The sequence below is a fragment of the Camelina sativa genome, chromosome 4, assembly GCF_030686135.1.
Source record: "Camelina sativa cultivar CO46 ecotype springtype chromosome 4, ASM3068613v1".
In the NCBI taxonomy this organism is placed as follows: domain Eukaryota; kingdom Viridiplantae; phylum Streptophyta; class Magnoliopsida; order Brassicales; family Brassicaceae; genus Camelina; species Camelina sativa.
In genome coordinates, this window is record NC_141883.1 from 28,361,639 (window position 1) to 28,374,479 (window position 12,841).

Below are 12,841 nucleotides of genomic sequence, written 5' to 3' on the forward strand. Positions count from 1 at the left end.
TTTGAAAATGTATATTAGATAATAAACTATTAGTGGTTGCCGACTAAGTTATTTGGTGTGTTAAGTGGATTAGTTTTTGTTTTCAGATATGACATGGTACGTTTTGGTTACAACAGTATGGACTTGAGATGGACCTTTGATGCCCCTTTTTGGGAAAACTGACCTGATGATATTAATAGTGATGGTCAAGTCTGTTCTGTATTTGAATGATACATTCAGATTTAGCAGCAATATCTTATTCGTTTGCAATATTGATTTCTTTTTTTGAATCTACGTATAGCTAGCATTTAGAGATGCACCCGATGAAGAAGAATTTTATGTAAACTCAAATAGTCAGATGAATGCTCTCTTAGGACAAGAGTTGGAGCTGACAAAGCAAAAGAAAAAGCTGTTGCAAATCTCAGAGTTGCAGTAATAACAGGAAATGGTTATTTGGGGAGGCCAGTTTGAGGATGGAGAAGAGCCTGAGTTTGGTCTTGAAGCACCACAGGTCCTCTTCCAGCTTTGCTGCATATAAAATAACTCACTTCACCTTTTTGATCCTGACGTCCAATTTTGTCTTTAATTCCTTGTGGAAGCTCTCCTTCCACGCCTGCCTCTTTTACAATCGATGCATCGCCCAGTACGTAACTATACAAAAGTAGCGAACACCAATTATAATAGTCAGGGATTAAATCAATCAATCAAATCAATTTCACTTCCTATATTACCTCTTCATGTCTGTGTCAGGCTTAGGCGGGAAGCAGTAGAGCAACCCCTGCAGCAATTCAACTGCTACTTTTCTGTTTCGTGCAATTAGGACCGCGTTTGGACCTGCATCAAATGTGTAAGCAATCTGTACAGGAAAATGAGATTACGATTAGTTAGAAACTAGAAACCTCTTTTGAAATTAGATGCTAGCTTTTGAGCAATGGAGTAAGCAAGCATACATACCTCTGGTGTACTGGCAGAACGGTTCCACTTTTCAACTAAGCTTATTATCCTGGCATTATCAGTTAGTGAATTGCAATCAAACCCACGACATTGATAGCTGAAACCAGAAAATGACTGCAAAAGAAACCAAAGAAGAGAAAGAGATACCTGTGGGAGGTGTCATTCATGTAGAATATGGGTGGAGATGTATCCATACAAACAGCATGAAACTGATTACTGTCTGCACACGTCAATTTTGTAAAAGATGTAAAATCTCGATTCTTTATAGCTTCTTCCATTTGCACAATCCGTTCTGGGACAACTTCCTACGGAGAAAAAAATTAAAGTAGAGCATGAAGTTCAGGGAAATATTTTCATTTTTGAAGATAAGCAAGCACAACCAAGCAAAATTTATTTTTAAGTGATACAGACTGTAATCGAAACATTAAGCAAGCACAACCAAAAACCTTTAGCAACCCAGCAAAATTTATTTTAAGTGATACAGACTGTAATCGAAACATGAAAAAGGGAACATACCTTTGCTCTATGCTGTAAGAGCAAACTTGTCTCAACACTCTCGCGCATTCCCGAGGTGCTGCTTCTTTCCTTCTCTCGTGAACTAACCTGCATGTAACACAAGCTAATATGAGTTGAAAAAAGAGTCACAAAAAAAAAAAAAAACAGAATTATCACAGAGTTCAGATTATATTATTCAAACAAAACAGCAGAAATTATCACAGAGTTCGTATAGCTCATCTTCCTTCATATACTTAGACAAGAGAGTGTAACAAAAATTTAACTAGAGAGCCACATAATATAGAAGATGAAGAATAGGTTCGGTATTGAGCATGAATCTAAAAATGCAGTTAGAATAAGTTAAGATCCATACCACAGCAATAATGATAACAAGATCATCCCAATGCTTATCATCTACCAGTTGAACTGCAACACTGTCACTTCCATCTTCTTTGTTTCCCATGTTCCACTTGACAAATCCCCCAAATAAACTACGGCAAGCACTTCCTGAACCTTGCCTACATGGAGAAATGACATTATAACCATATATACTGGTACCACTTAATCTCTAGAGGATCGTCTAACTACACATAATTCAAATTAAAAAGCACATAGCAACATGGAAACTTACAAAATTACACAGTCACTGTGAGAAAAAGGATAATAGTAACTCGTACAATTAACATGGTGATCAGTAAGGGTGAAAATGCGAGTCAGGTAACGTAAGTCATACCTTGCTATAGCAGAAAGTTGACTTGGATCTTCATTTACATTCATCAACTTGGCAAGAGCAAAAACTGTACCCAAAAGCAACTGTTATATACTACTACATTGAGCAGTTTCCAAAAGAAATATCAACTTAGGGAATCTAGAAAATCATTCATCACTGGCGGAAAGAGCCAGGATCAATCTCATTGAAGTTGAGCAATTCTAAGATAAATTATGCAGAAAAAGATAAAGATCTAGAAGCAAGATATGGGACAAAGAGAAGAAAGCCATGTAACTATTTGGTTGTTGCATCAAACTATATTGTGGCTCTCTCCGGTATCATCCAGAGAATCTATGCTAAACAAAATCAACCGGAGGGTGTCTTAAAGTTCATACATTTACATGAATGTAACTGTCTTTTCCTACCATAACACCATGTGAGAGAGAGAGAGAGAGAGAAAGCACAGTACCTAAGCAAGCAAAACCAGCAGCTGAAGAAGCTAAGCCAGCAGCAGTAGGGAAATTGTTATGAGAAGCAATATGAAGATGAAGTTTCTCCCAATCTTTCTTCTCTATCTTGATACCCTTTTCTTTGTCTTCAACATCATCACCACGACTTCTAATTTCCCTCAAGCAATTCTGATACCTACTTCCAGAAAGCGAGATTTCCTATACTAACATGAAACCAAAAAAAACTCTTCTAAAATCATCACAAAGATACACTAGCATGTAATCCCAAGTCTATTTCATACGAATCTCTAAAAGCCAGCTTAAGAGAAGATTTTCAAAGATGACACAGAGCAAAGTACCTTGCCGTTAAGCCACATTCGATCCCGATCAAAGGAGGGACTAACAGCGACGGTAGTGAGAGTACAAAGGTGATCAGGATCAAGCGTGACGCTAATGCTATCGTTAATGGGAAGAATCCGAACCTCATCTCTCTTTCCCCAATACTTAATCACGGCGATATTCGTCGGCGTCTGTGCCGTTACCATCATCACCCATTTCTCCTCCGCCATACGCGCACACCAGCTCAAGTTTTCAGAGATCTGTGTGTGAGAGCTTGCAGAAGAGAGATTCAAATAGAAAGAAAAAAAAAATGAAATGAGAGTGACGGAGAGTTCGAAAGAGAAAGAAGAAGCTCAAATCAGGTGGGAGAGAGAGAGAGAGAGAGAGAGAGAGAGAGAGAGAGAGATGAATCAATAAAATAATAATAATTAATAAATACGCTAAAGGATCTGATTGGTATGATTCGGTTGCGTTTGCGTCCAAAACGCAATCACATGCTTAAAACGATTCGTGTTTTTATTTTATTTTTAAATAGTATTTATTTATGCAAAAATATCAAACTAGGCCCCCATATTATGCAAATTCTTACGGAATACGCTTTGTACTTCTTTATTAAAACAAATATAACCTCCGAATTTGAGTTACACTCACTTTTGGTCTTACTGGAAGACTAATGAAGGTTTTTGGTTCAGGGTCTATTTCGACAAAGTCAACTCAAGTTCAAGTTCATTTTGTTAACTTAATATGATTTTAACATATAATCTAACTAATAAAACTGAATGTTAGAGTCGTATAAGTTGAAGCACATTAGTGAATCTAGGAATAAAGTGAGAGATATCAAAGTGATTTAGTTAATGTTACAATTGTGAAACAGCAAAGTCGAAGTCTCGTTTCTCTTATGGAAGAGCCAGACAGTTTGAAATCACAGATAGAATCACAGGTAGCCAAACATAATCAAATGGCATCCATTTGCAGCGGTTTTGTTTTGTTTGGGTGCAAATCAGGCAAAAGCAGGCGTGTTGGTCCCATTAATACCAGGGCCAACGCTCCTTGTTGCCTTCACATACGAAAGGTATTCGCTGTAATGCATGCTGAATAATGTACTCTGGTAACGCGTTAGATGGATTCGCCTACGCAATGCTTCTGTTATTACACCGTTGTATCCTGCTTTACGCACCAGCGAATCTATTGCCTCTAGCTTTGTCCAGCCTGCAAAAAAAAGAGAGTAATTGTTGTATCAACAACGCAATATAGCTTCAAGTACTTGCATTATTGTATCAAAATGGTACCTTCATGAGCTGCAACCTCAGGCAAATATGTACCACTTCGCTTTGTATTAGTCTCAGGTTCAGTAAACTCAATGATTATACCGTGCTTTCCCACCTTCAGAGTCAAATCACAAAAATATCACCATATACAAGAAGAATTGGACAAACCACACATACAAGAAGAATTCGACAAACTAAATCTACTTGCTGCTTCCATATTAAAAGTGTCATTGAATGTAAACATAGCAGAGCAGTTTCACTGAGTGGAAAGTAATATGAGAAGAAGGAAATCAGAAGGTTTACTGGATGTGTGGTTAAATGCTATGCACTCCTTATTGGTAACTATATGCTTAATATACACAACTTTTCAAATACATGTTGATACTCTTCACAAGATTGACATATCGTAAAAGAAGAGTGACGAGAATACCTCCCAATCAAGGTAATCTTCTGCATCCTCATAATCAGTCAGGACAGACACTGTACATTGCAGAAATGGCAATTCTTTGGCCTGTATAGGTGGGAACCTGCGGTCTCTCAAGGCACTGCAATATTATCTAAAACAATTAGTGTCTTTTCAGCCTAAAAAGAAAGATACCACAAGCATTTACAACCAACAACATGAAACAAAAGGCAGATCTGCTATAGGAATTTCACCTACATATATGTGCTTCATTTGTAGTCTCGAATGCAAAATTTACAGAACAAAGTTACTCAGTTACTTTACAGGAAGTTGGAGCCTGATTTGCTCTTAACTGTATTACAATTGCAGTTCAAGCTCACCATATACACTTTGAAGAAAGATAAAACATATGAAGATAAATTAATCAGGATGCACCAGAATTATGTTGCAACGAAAAAGATAAATTACACGCTAAACTCAGATACTACAGCTGAAAACCTGATACTTGGTACGAAATCATCTAGGCCGTGATAAACTGATAATAGGGAAAATACCATATTCGTCTATGTTTGGTTAACTATACAAAGAACTGGTTTGCAAACATAGTACATGTGTATCACTTAATGTTTATCAATCGATAGTCTATCTTACACCATTGGTGTCCCATCTAAGCAACAAGCAAGAAAAAGTACAATATATGTTTATAACAAAAGCACAATGGGCAAAAAGAGAAGCAAAAGGAGTCAGGAAAAGAAAGTCAACACTCAACAAAGTTGTTAATAGATAATACATAAGACTTAGGAAGACATAAGCATAGCAAAGTTGAGGGAGAACTCACGTGAAGAAAAGGAAGAAACAGATGTATAATAGAAGAAACAAAGAAAAGAATCCTAGAGGGAGAGCGGTAAGTTACCTTGTCAAGGCATAATCCTTGAAGCCACTGATCAAGCGGCGTGCTTCCAGTGTACCAATACATCCACGCAATCGAGGCTCCCCACCATTCACTATTTTCTTCCAGGTAACAAACAATGGACTAGAGACAAAAAAAAATACAGGACAATCAGCAAGAATGGATTATGCGTTTAAGAATATAAATAATTTCAACACATTAGACCAAAAAAAAAAAAGTAGTTAGTTTCTAGCATCAGTCAGATAACGCATGTGATGTTTACTCACTATAGTCTCTGAATATTAAATAAACAGTGTGATTGTGAAATTAATATCCTCATCACAGTTTCTCACAGACTCTTAAGTGATATTTCACAAGGATCAAGCCAGACGATTCTACAGTCTAATCAAGATTTCCATATAGAAGAAGTCGTTTGACATGAGAACTCTCTATCCAATTTTAAGACAAAGAGAAGCAAACTTTGAGAAAGATTAAAACTTGCATGGCAGAACACAATTAAAAAGAAGAAACGTACTGATTGGCCTCTTCAAAGGCAGGTGGTGGAGTCTCTTCGTTGTTGTAGTGAGAGACCAAAGTGTCGAAACAGTAAACAGCCATTTCTCTGTTCGCCGACACCATCGTTCCTTCTTTGAAGAGAGAGAGAGAGCCGCAGCAAAATATCCAAACTCAGTGAGCAAAGTGAACCTGAAACATCCAAAATCGTGTTATGTTACTTACCAGAATCAACTACTGACTGAGTAATTCAAGTACGCATGGAAGGTATTAAAAAAAAAAAAAAAAAACCGATTTTTTTTTCCAGCAAATTCATGTAAACCCCCAAAGATACCAAATTTAAAACACTACCCAAAGAGCCAAATATCAAAATTCTAATACCAAATCACACAAAAATTGAAAAAAAAGCGATGAAGATCTCGGGTATAGAGATGAAATTGATCTCTTTTGTAATAGAGAAATCAATTAAAAAAAGCAATGGAATCTAAAAAGGGCATTGGATCGATCTGTGAGAAGAATAGTAGAAACCAATAGGGAATCCAAATTGTGAGCATCCCCAAAAGAAGAAGAGAGCGGAGAAACCTGAGAAAAGCGCTACGGAGAGAGAGAAGAAGTGAAATTTACGTTTCCTTTTAATAAGAAGAAGACGAGCTTTTTTGGTTGTAGTTGTTGTGTCTTTGTCTCAATGAAGGACTTGACTAATTTTGAGCTTACGGCTGGACCTCTTGCTAGTTTTTTTTTTTTCCTTTTTCTTGTAATATATATTCGTCGCCCTAGCTTGATTTATAAAACTTATTTCATCAATTCTATTATTTATATATATATAGTGTAAATTTAACAAAACAAATACCATATAAGCTAATTTTATACAACAAATGTTGTGGGTTGTTAGAGTTAATGTAGATACAAAACCCATTTACACAAAAAAAAAAGTTATTGTTGAAATATCTATTAAATTAAAAAATATTTAATAGCTAATATAAGATGATCATGGCTTATTCAATCTGTCATTTGATCGTGTATAATTTAAAAACTGAACTCATCTAATTGTTAATTTTTAAAAAGTCTATTGTGTAAGCTATGAAATGATCATATGAGTGTTTATAAAACAAACACAAATTACTCAACTAAATTAACACAATTTTATTTAAAAACATTAAACACATTGTATATAAATACAAACTACATTCATATACAAAATGATCAATCTCCTTTCAAGCTTCAATGGGTTAAATATATAACAAAATATAAAGTCTAAACAAATATACAATGTGTTTGATATATCAATGGATCATTAGTTGGTTATAAAATTAAAACATTAATACCATCAGAACAAAAGCTTTGTATTAGACAAATAAAAGGATTCAGATATTATTTCAAAAATGTTATGCACACACCTCTATATTAAAAATGTCATGAACACAAAATGTACTTCAAAAATGTACAACCAAAAGCAACGACGACAAATATTGCTCTAATTTCAGAACGAAACATCTCAACACACGTCATTCTCGAGATCAATTGAAAAATTTTTGCATAGATCGATTGAGGGTTTACGAATGGTTTTTGATATATTAAAGTCAAAATCGTAAATCCTAATCGCTCGGATCCCGGTCACTAAAACCTGATAAAAAAATTTAAAAACAAGCTTAAATGTTATTCAATTTGTCAAACATTTACAAATGTATATATAGCCATAAAAATTGAAATTAATTATTCAAACAACCAAAAAAAACACAGACCAAAATAGAAAAGAATATTGAATAAATAAAAAATTTTAAAAAAAAATCAAAGGGTTTTGATGTATCTAAGTTTAGTCAACTTTGTAACAATAAACCAAAGTTATGTTTTTTATCAACCAAAATTCACAAAACTTGCTAATATAAGCTGATCATTGCTTATTCAATCGTCGTTTGATCCTATATAACTTAAAAACTGAACCCATCTAATTGTTTATTTTTAAAAAGTCTATTGTATGCTATGAAATGATCATATGAGTGTTTGTAAAACAAACACATATTACTCAACTAAATTAACTCAATGTTATAAAAAAACATTAAACACATTGTATATACATACAAACTACATTCATACACAAAATGATCAATCTCCTTTCAAGCTTCAATGGGTTAAATATATAACAAAATATAAAGTCTAGTTGAGTTTTCCCATCTTATTTTGCAAAAAGTTAGAGAAAAAAATTATGAAATTATCAGTAAAAATTCCTAACTTATTTCCCTAAATTAATTATTAAGTTTTTCAATACGAAATACTTTTTTTCAACGTTACAATAAAATATTCTTATGAAATTAGCAACAACAAAAAAAAAACCATAATAACAAGTTTGAAATTAGCAAAAAGAAAAAAATTAGGACTTTCACAAAATTCAAGAGGGATACTAAAATTCTAATTTAGCGCCAAAATCATTGTTTCCAAAATCGACATTTGCTCTCTCTCTCTCTCTCACTCGCCCTTGAAACCAAATCTCTCGGGATCTTCTAGGGTTTCTGAGCAACTTCAATTTCGCTCTTCTCGGCGCCGGCGGTGGAAACAAAAAAAATGTCTCCGTCTTCAACCACCACTTGCACTTCCCTTCTCCAAGAGTTGCAGGTTCTCGGATTCTTCTCTTTGTAGCTTCTTCATTTTCTCCAGATTTTGTTTCGAAATTTTGATTGGGATCGTCTCTATCTCCTTTGATTTTGAGTTTCCGATGGTTTATTGGTTCGGTTCCGTTACGCAATTTGAAAATCGAATTTGGTGATTTTATAGGGTTTATGCTTCTCGTCACTGTCTCTTAGATTCGGTTCCAGGCCAAATTTGACAATTCTCGCTTCAATTTTCTTCTTCTTTGTCGTTGAATTGCCGAATTCTGCCTCCGCGGTTACATTTGCTTACGGTTTTTAGGTTTTCCTGTGAAAGAACTCTACTCTAATTTGGTCTTGGGTTTAATGGTTTATAGTATGATGCATTTTCTTAGTTAGCCTTGAGATTAATTAGGATTAGGATACCACTAATGATGACTGGTGAGAATGTCTTTTTCTTTTTTTTTGTGTGTGTGTGGCAATTGAGCATGTATGTTTCCTTTGTTTCTTAATTAAACTCTACTTGAGCAGGAATTTTTTAATGTTTAACACTGTTTTTATTGTGGTGTAGATAATATGGGATGAGATTGGTGAAAGCTACAATGACAGGGATAAGATGCTGCTTGAACTTGAGCAGGAATGTCTGGATATATACAACAAAAAGGTTGAGAAAACTCGTAAGTACAGAGCTGAGTTGCAGCGATCTTTAGCTCAAGCTGAAGCTGAGATTGCCAGCCTCATGTCTGCACTTGGTGAAAAAGTTTCGTTTCCAAGGGTATGGTACTCTTTGCATCACTCCATCTTTTTGTTTCATAGAGAACATATACGATTGTCTTATATATGTTTATTAACTTTTGTTTGAGAAGAAAGAAGGCTCTCTGAAGGAGCAGATATCCACTGTCAAGCCTGTATTGGAAGATCTAGTGATGAAAAAGGATCTGCGAAGGAAAGAACTCTCTGAGACACTGTCTCAAATAGCAGAGATCTCTTCCAACATAGCGGGAAATGATTACCCTGTTAGTTCTGGTCCACAAATCGATGAAAGTGACTTGACACAAAGAAAGTTGGATGAACTTAGAGCACATCTGCAGGATCTTCGTAATGAAAAGGTGTTTTTACATTTATATCTACACGTATTTGTTTGCAAATGTCTTTGGTTATGTGCTTATCATCTTTATTTCATTTTTAGGCTGTTCGACTGCAGAAACAAAACTCTTATATCAGTGCTGTCCATGAGTTGTCAGAGATTATGTCGTTTGATTCCTCGAAGGCACTGAGTAGCATTCATAGCAGCTTGACCGAGTTATCAAAGACGCATTGGAAAAGCATTAGCAATGATACTCTTGCAAGGTTAACAGAACTTGTAAAGTCTCTGAAGGAGGAGAAACATAAGAGGTTGATCAAGGTAATAAAAAAAGAATTCTTCTGAAATGTATAAGAAATGCAATTTTATTGGTAGCCTCTTATTTAACCTTGCACCAGCTTTCACGGAAATGAATTCAGGAATCACATGAAAGCAAACCACAGCTAGTAGGGATTGATACCTTAAAATTATTATTTGTTTTTCAGCTACAAGGTTTGGGGAGAAGCATGCAAGAGTTGTGGAACCTAATGGAAACACCTATGGATGAGAGGAGAAGATTTGACCATTGCAGTGACTTACTTTCTGGTCTAGCTGATGATGCCTTGAAAAAGGGATGTCTCGGTCTGGACATTATCCGGGAGGTATTGGATCTTGTTTTATTTTGGTTAGCTAGCATTATCATCTACCCTTATATGTCTAATCTTTTGGCTATAGGCCGAAGATGAAGTTAAAAGACTAAACACCCTGAAGTCCAGGAAAATGAAGGAATTGGTGTTTAAGAGGCAGTGTGAACTAGAAGAGATCTGCATAGGGAATCATATGGACATCAATAGTGATCCTTCAAGAAAGAGTCTTTTCAACCTCATTGAATCTGGTACGATACACATTCTGCTTGAGTAGATCGATTAATCAATTTAGTACTTCAGTTTGGCAGTGTTATTTTGTCCTTTTCCTTGCCTTTCAAATGTATACTGCTTGCACACCTTAGTAAGAGCATTATGAAAAATATATGGAAAAAATAAATAAATGGAAGTCTGAAGCTCAAGCATAAATAATTCATACTTGGCTCTTATCTTCTCTTTCGTATGATTTCCTATAAATGGTAGCCTTTCTTCCTTTCCTTATTGACTAATGACTATACCAAATAAGATATCTTATCCAATGTTGCTAGCCGTTGCTCCCCTCTTCGATTATTTGTAGTTTTGCATCTCTATTTCATATGTCATGTGTCAAGTTTGCCCCAATGTTTTTCTCCTAGATTTGTAACGAAGATGCGTCATGAGACACCTTTGCAGAGCTTAGTTTACTGAGTACGACTGACATGGTTTCACATATTGTTAAGTTACTGATGCGTCTAAAATATGATTCAAAAGATACCTTCCATCAGGTGTGCAGTGACAATTTTTTTCTGCGCAGGTGATGGTGATCTGTATGATATCTTGGCAAGCATAGATGGTGAGATCGAGAAGGCAAAAGCGGAAGCTTTAAGCAGAAAGGAAATTTTGGACAAAGTTGATAAGTGGAGGCACTCAAAAGAGGAAGAAAAATGGCTTGATGACTATGAAAAGGTGATTATCTCAATCTAAATGAAAGTTGTCTTTTATGATTATAGGTCAGGAAAAGATTGATTGTTACCAATTAACCTGATAAAAATATAGAGTTATCAAGTCTAAGGTTAAACACAGTACTGTATATATATTAGCGAGAAGTATTTTATCTCCCAAGAGTGTCTATTTTGTTCTTATGACTTTAATGTTAGAATCTTTTTGTATGAACTTCCTAAGACTAGCTTTTTATATGTCTTCTTGATTATCTCTTTAAATTGTTTGCCTTATCAGGATGAAAATCGCTTCAGTGCTGTAAGAGGAGCGCACAAAAACTTAAAACGAGCAGAGAAAGCAAGGAGCCTTATCAGCAAAATTCCTGGTGGGTCTTCTTTACTTATTTACTTGGTTAATGCAAGTCAGTCTGATTTCGCAATGATGCTGTCTGGAAACTATACTTGGTAACTGAGAGTCCTTTAGATTGTAGGCCAAGATTTTTATTTCTCTCTAATCTCATACCTAGTGTTTAGCAGTTCAACAAGGATTTTTGGGTTTTTTTTTTGGCGTTCAAGTTGTTCGAACGTACACTGTAACTTAAGCATTGGTTCCACCAAAACCCGACAACTCATTTATTAGTTGTTGAGAATATATGGTGTATTTCCTTGCACTTCTTTCTTATGGTCTTATGGTAAATAAAATGTGAACGTAGTAGCAGTGCCTGATTCAAATCAAGTGAAGTGTTTTGAGACTTTATGTGATGCCTACGCGTAAGAAGCTAGTTGATGTTCATACGTAATATGTTGGTCAGTCTTAAAGATGACATTAATCCTCTTGTTTTTCCTTTCTAAGCGATGATTGATGTTCTGATCACGAAAGTGAAGTCCTGGGAAAAAGAAAGAGGAGTCCCATTCTTATGTGATAAGGTAACCAACCATGTGTTTACTTAGTTCTCTTCAAAGATCAGCTTACATGATTACTGCCTCTTTAATTCCAGCACCCGTTGTTACAAACACTGGAAGAAGACATTGCTATGCGTGCTCAAAGAGAAGAGGAAAAGCGTCAATTCCGAGTATGTGTCTTCAAAAACATGGATTTGTAGACACTCACTGTCAGTGTTACTGAGCTAACAGAACAAAGGTATTTGTTCATTTTTTTGCATAACAGGAGCAGAAACGACTACAAGGTCAGCTTGCTACAGAAAAAGAAGCAAAGTATGGTTCAAAGTCTGCAAAGAAGAAGCCACTGGGACAGAGTCTTAACACAGACAATGTGACTAAAACTCCAATTGGTCGAAGGATTGGGAGTACACCTGGACGTGCTGCTATTTCTGGAGGCAAAGATTGTAGAGGCAATTCCGTGATACCGTTGAACTATGTTGCTCTTCAGAAAGACGATTGATGACAGATTACTCAAAAGGGGGAGGGGTTTAGGGTATAGATAAGCTACATTACATGTTAGTGAGCGCTGAGACTTCTAATGTGTTTATTTTTGGGATTCTGCTTCCATTGCTAATGAAGTTTTACAGATATTGGTAGCTATGAATATATAAAGTTGCTCATTTCACTCGCAAGTTATTGATCTTCAGACCAAATTTACAAGAGGCTTTGCTTCAGGAATTGATATACTGTATCAA

The 12,841-nt window shown here is 35.5% G+C and overlaps 3 protein-coding genes across 5 annotated transcripts; 1 reads left to right on the plus strand and 2 right to left on the minus strand.

Moving 5' to 3' along the window:
* Positions 1-294: 294 nt before the first annotated feature.
* On the minus strand, positions 295-3,425 carry LOC104782317 (diphosphomevalonate decarboxylase MVD1, peroxisomal). Its single transcript, XM_010507220.2, has 9 exons — positions 2,946-3,425; positions 2,607-2,805; positions 2,162-2,225; positions 1,802-1,946; positions 1,450-1,536; positions 1,081-1,238; positions 934-982; positions 711-835; positions 295-630 (listed from the first exon to the last, which is right to left on the minus strand). Exons 1-9 carry the CDS (start codon positions 3,153-3,155, stop codon positions 429-431), a joined length of 1,239 nt encoding a protein of 412 aa, XP_010505522.1. The 5' UTR covers positions 3,156-3,425; the 3' UTR covers positions 295-428.
* Positions 3,426-3,707: 282 nt separating this feature from the next.
* Positions 3,708-6,759, minus strand: LOC104782318 (uncharacterized protein At2g38710). Of its 3 annotated transcripts, none has more exons than XM_010507221.3 (6): positions 6,581-6,759; positions 6,021-6,190; positions 5,510-5,629; positions 4,624-4,738; positions 4,215-4,308; positions 3,708-4,134 (listed from the first exon to the last, which is right to left on the minus strand). In XM_010507221.3, the coding sequence occupies exons 2-6, from the start codon at positions 6,122-6,124 to the stop codon at positions 3,926-3,928; spliced, it is 642 nt and encodes a 213-aa protein (XP_010505523.1). In that variant the 5' UTR covers positions 6,125-6,190; positions 6,581-6,759; the 3' UTR covers positions 3,708-3,925. The 3 variants fall into 3 exon arrangements, with proteins under 3 accessions (XP_010505523.1, XP_010505524.1, XP_087367848.1); XM_010507222.3 differs by having other exon boundaries at positions 6,527-6,671; XM_087511722.1 differs by having other exon boundaries at positions 6,380-6,596.
* A 1,604-nt stretch (positions 6,760-8,363) lies between these two features.
* Positions 8,364-12,778, plus strand: LOC104782319 (65-kDa microtubule-associated protein 5-like). The gene is made up of 11 exons (XM_010507223.3): positions 8,364-8,608; positions 9,152-9,355; positions 9,447-9,689; positions 9,770-9,985; positions 10,150-10,305; positions 10,379-10,538; positions 11,081-11,232; positions 11,503-11,590; positions 12,058-12,131; positions 12,203-12,277; positions 12,373-12,778. Exons 1-11 carry the CDS (start codon positions 8,558-8,560, stop codon positions 12,604-12,606), a joined length of 1,653 nt encoding a protein of 550 aa, XP_010505525.1. The 5' UTR covers positions 8,364-8,557; the 3' UTR covers positions 12,607-12,778.
* Positions 12,779-12,841: the final 63 nt, after the last annotated feature.

What these genes read in the sequence shown, in the direction of transcription:
- LOC104782317 (XM_010507220.2), bottom strand. Translation starts at nt 3,155, where the DNA reads ATGGCGGAGGAGAAATGGGTGATGATGGTAACGGCACAGACGCCGACG. An exon ending in TTGTTATCATTATTGCTGTG is followed by an intron (nt 1,537 to 1,801) that starts GTATGGATCTTA and finishes TGTTACATGCAG; the next exon opens with GTTAGTTCACGAGAGAAGGA. An exon ending in TCTTACAGCATAGAGCAAAG is followed by an intron (nt 1,239 to 1,449) that starts GTATGTTCCCTT and finishes TTTTCTCCGTAG; the next exon opens with GAAGTTGTCCCAGAACGGAT.
- LOC104782318 (XM_010507221.3), bottom strand. Translation starts at nt 6,124, where the DNA reads ATGGTGTCGGCGAACAGAGAAATGGCTGTTTACTGTTTCGACACTTTG. An exon ending in AAGGATTATGCCTTGACAAG is followed by an intron (nt 4,739 to 5,509) that starts GTAACTTACCGC and finishes ATAATATTGCAG; the next exon opens with TGCCTTGAGAGACCGCAGGT. An exon ending in AAGATTACCTTGATTGGGAG is followed by an intron (nt 4,309 to 4,623) that starts GTATTCTCGTCA and finishes TTGACTCTGAAG; the next exon opens with GTGGGAAAGCACGGTATAAT.
- LOC104782319 (XM_010507223.3), top strand. Translation starts at nt 8,558, where the DNA reads ATGTCTCCGTCTTCAACCACCACTTGCACTTCCCTTCTCCAAGAGTTG. An exon ending in GTCTGGACATTATCCGGGAG is followed by an intron (nt 10,306 to 10,378) that starts GTATTGGATCTT and finishes TTTTGGCTATAG; the next exon opens with GCCGAAGATGAAGTTAAAAG. An exon ending in GGCTTGATGACTATGAAAAG is followed by an intron (nt 11,233 to 11,502) that starts GTGATTATCTCA and finishes TTGCCTTATCAG; the next exon opens with GATGAAAATCGCTTCAGTGC.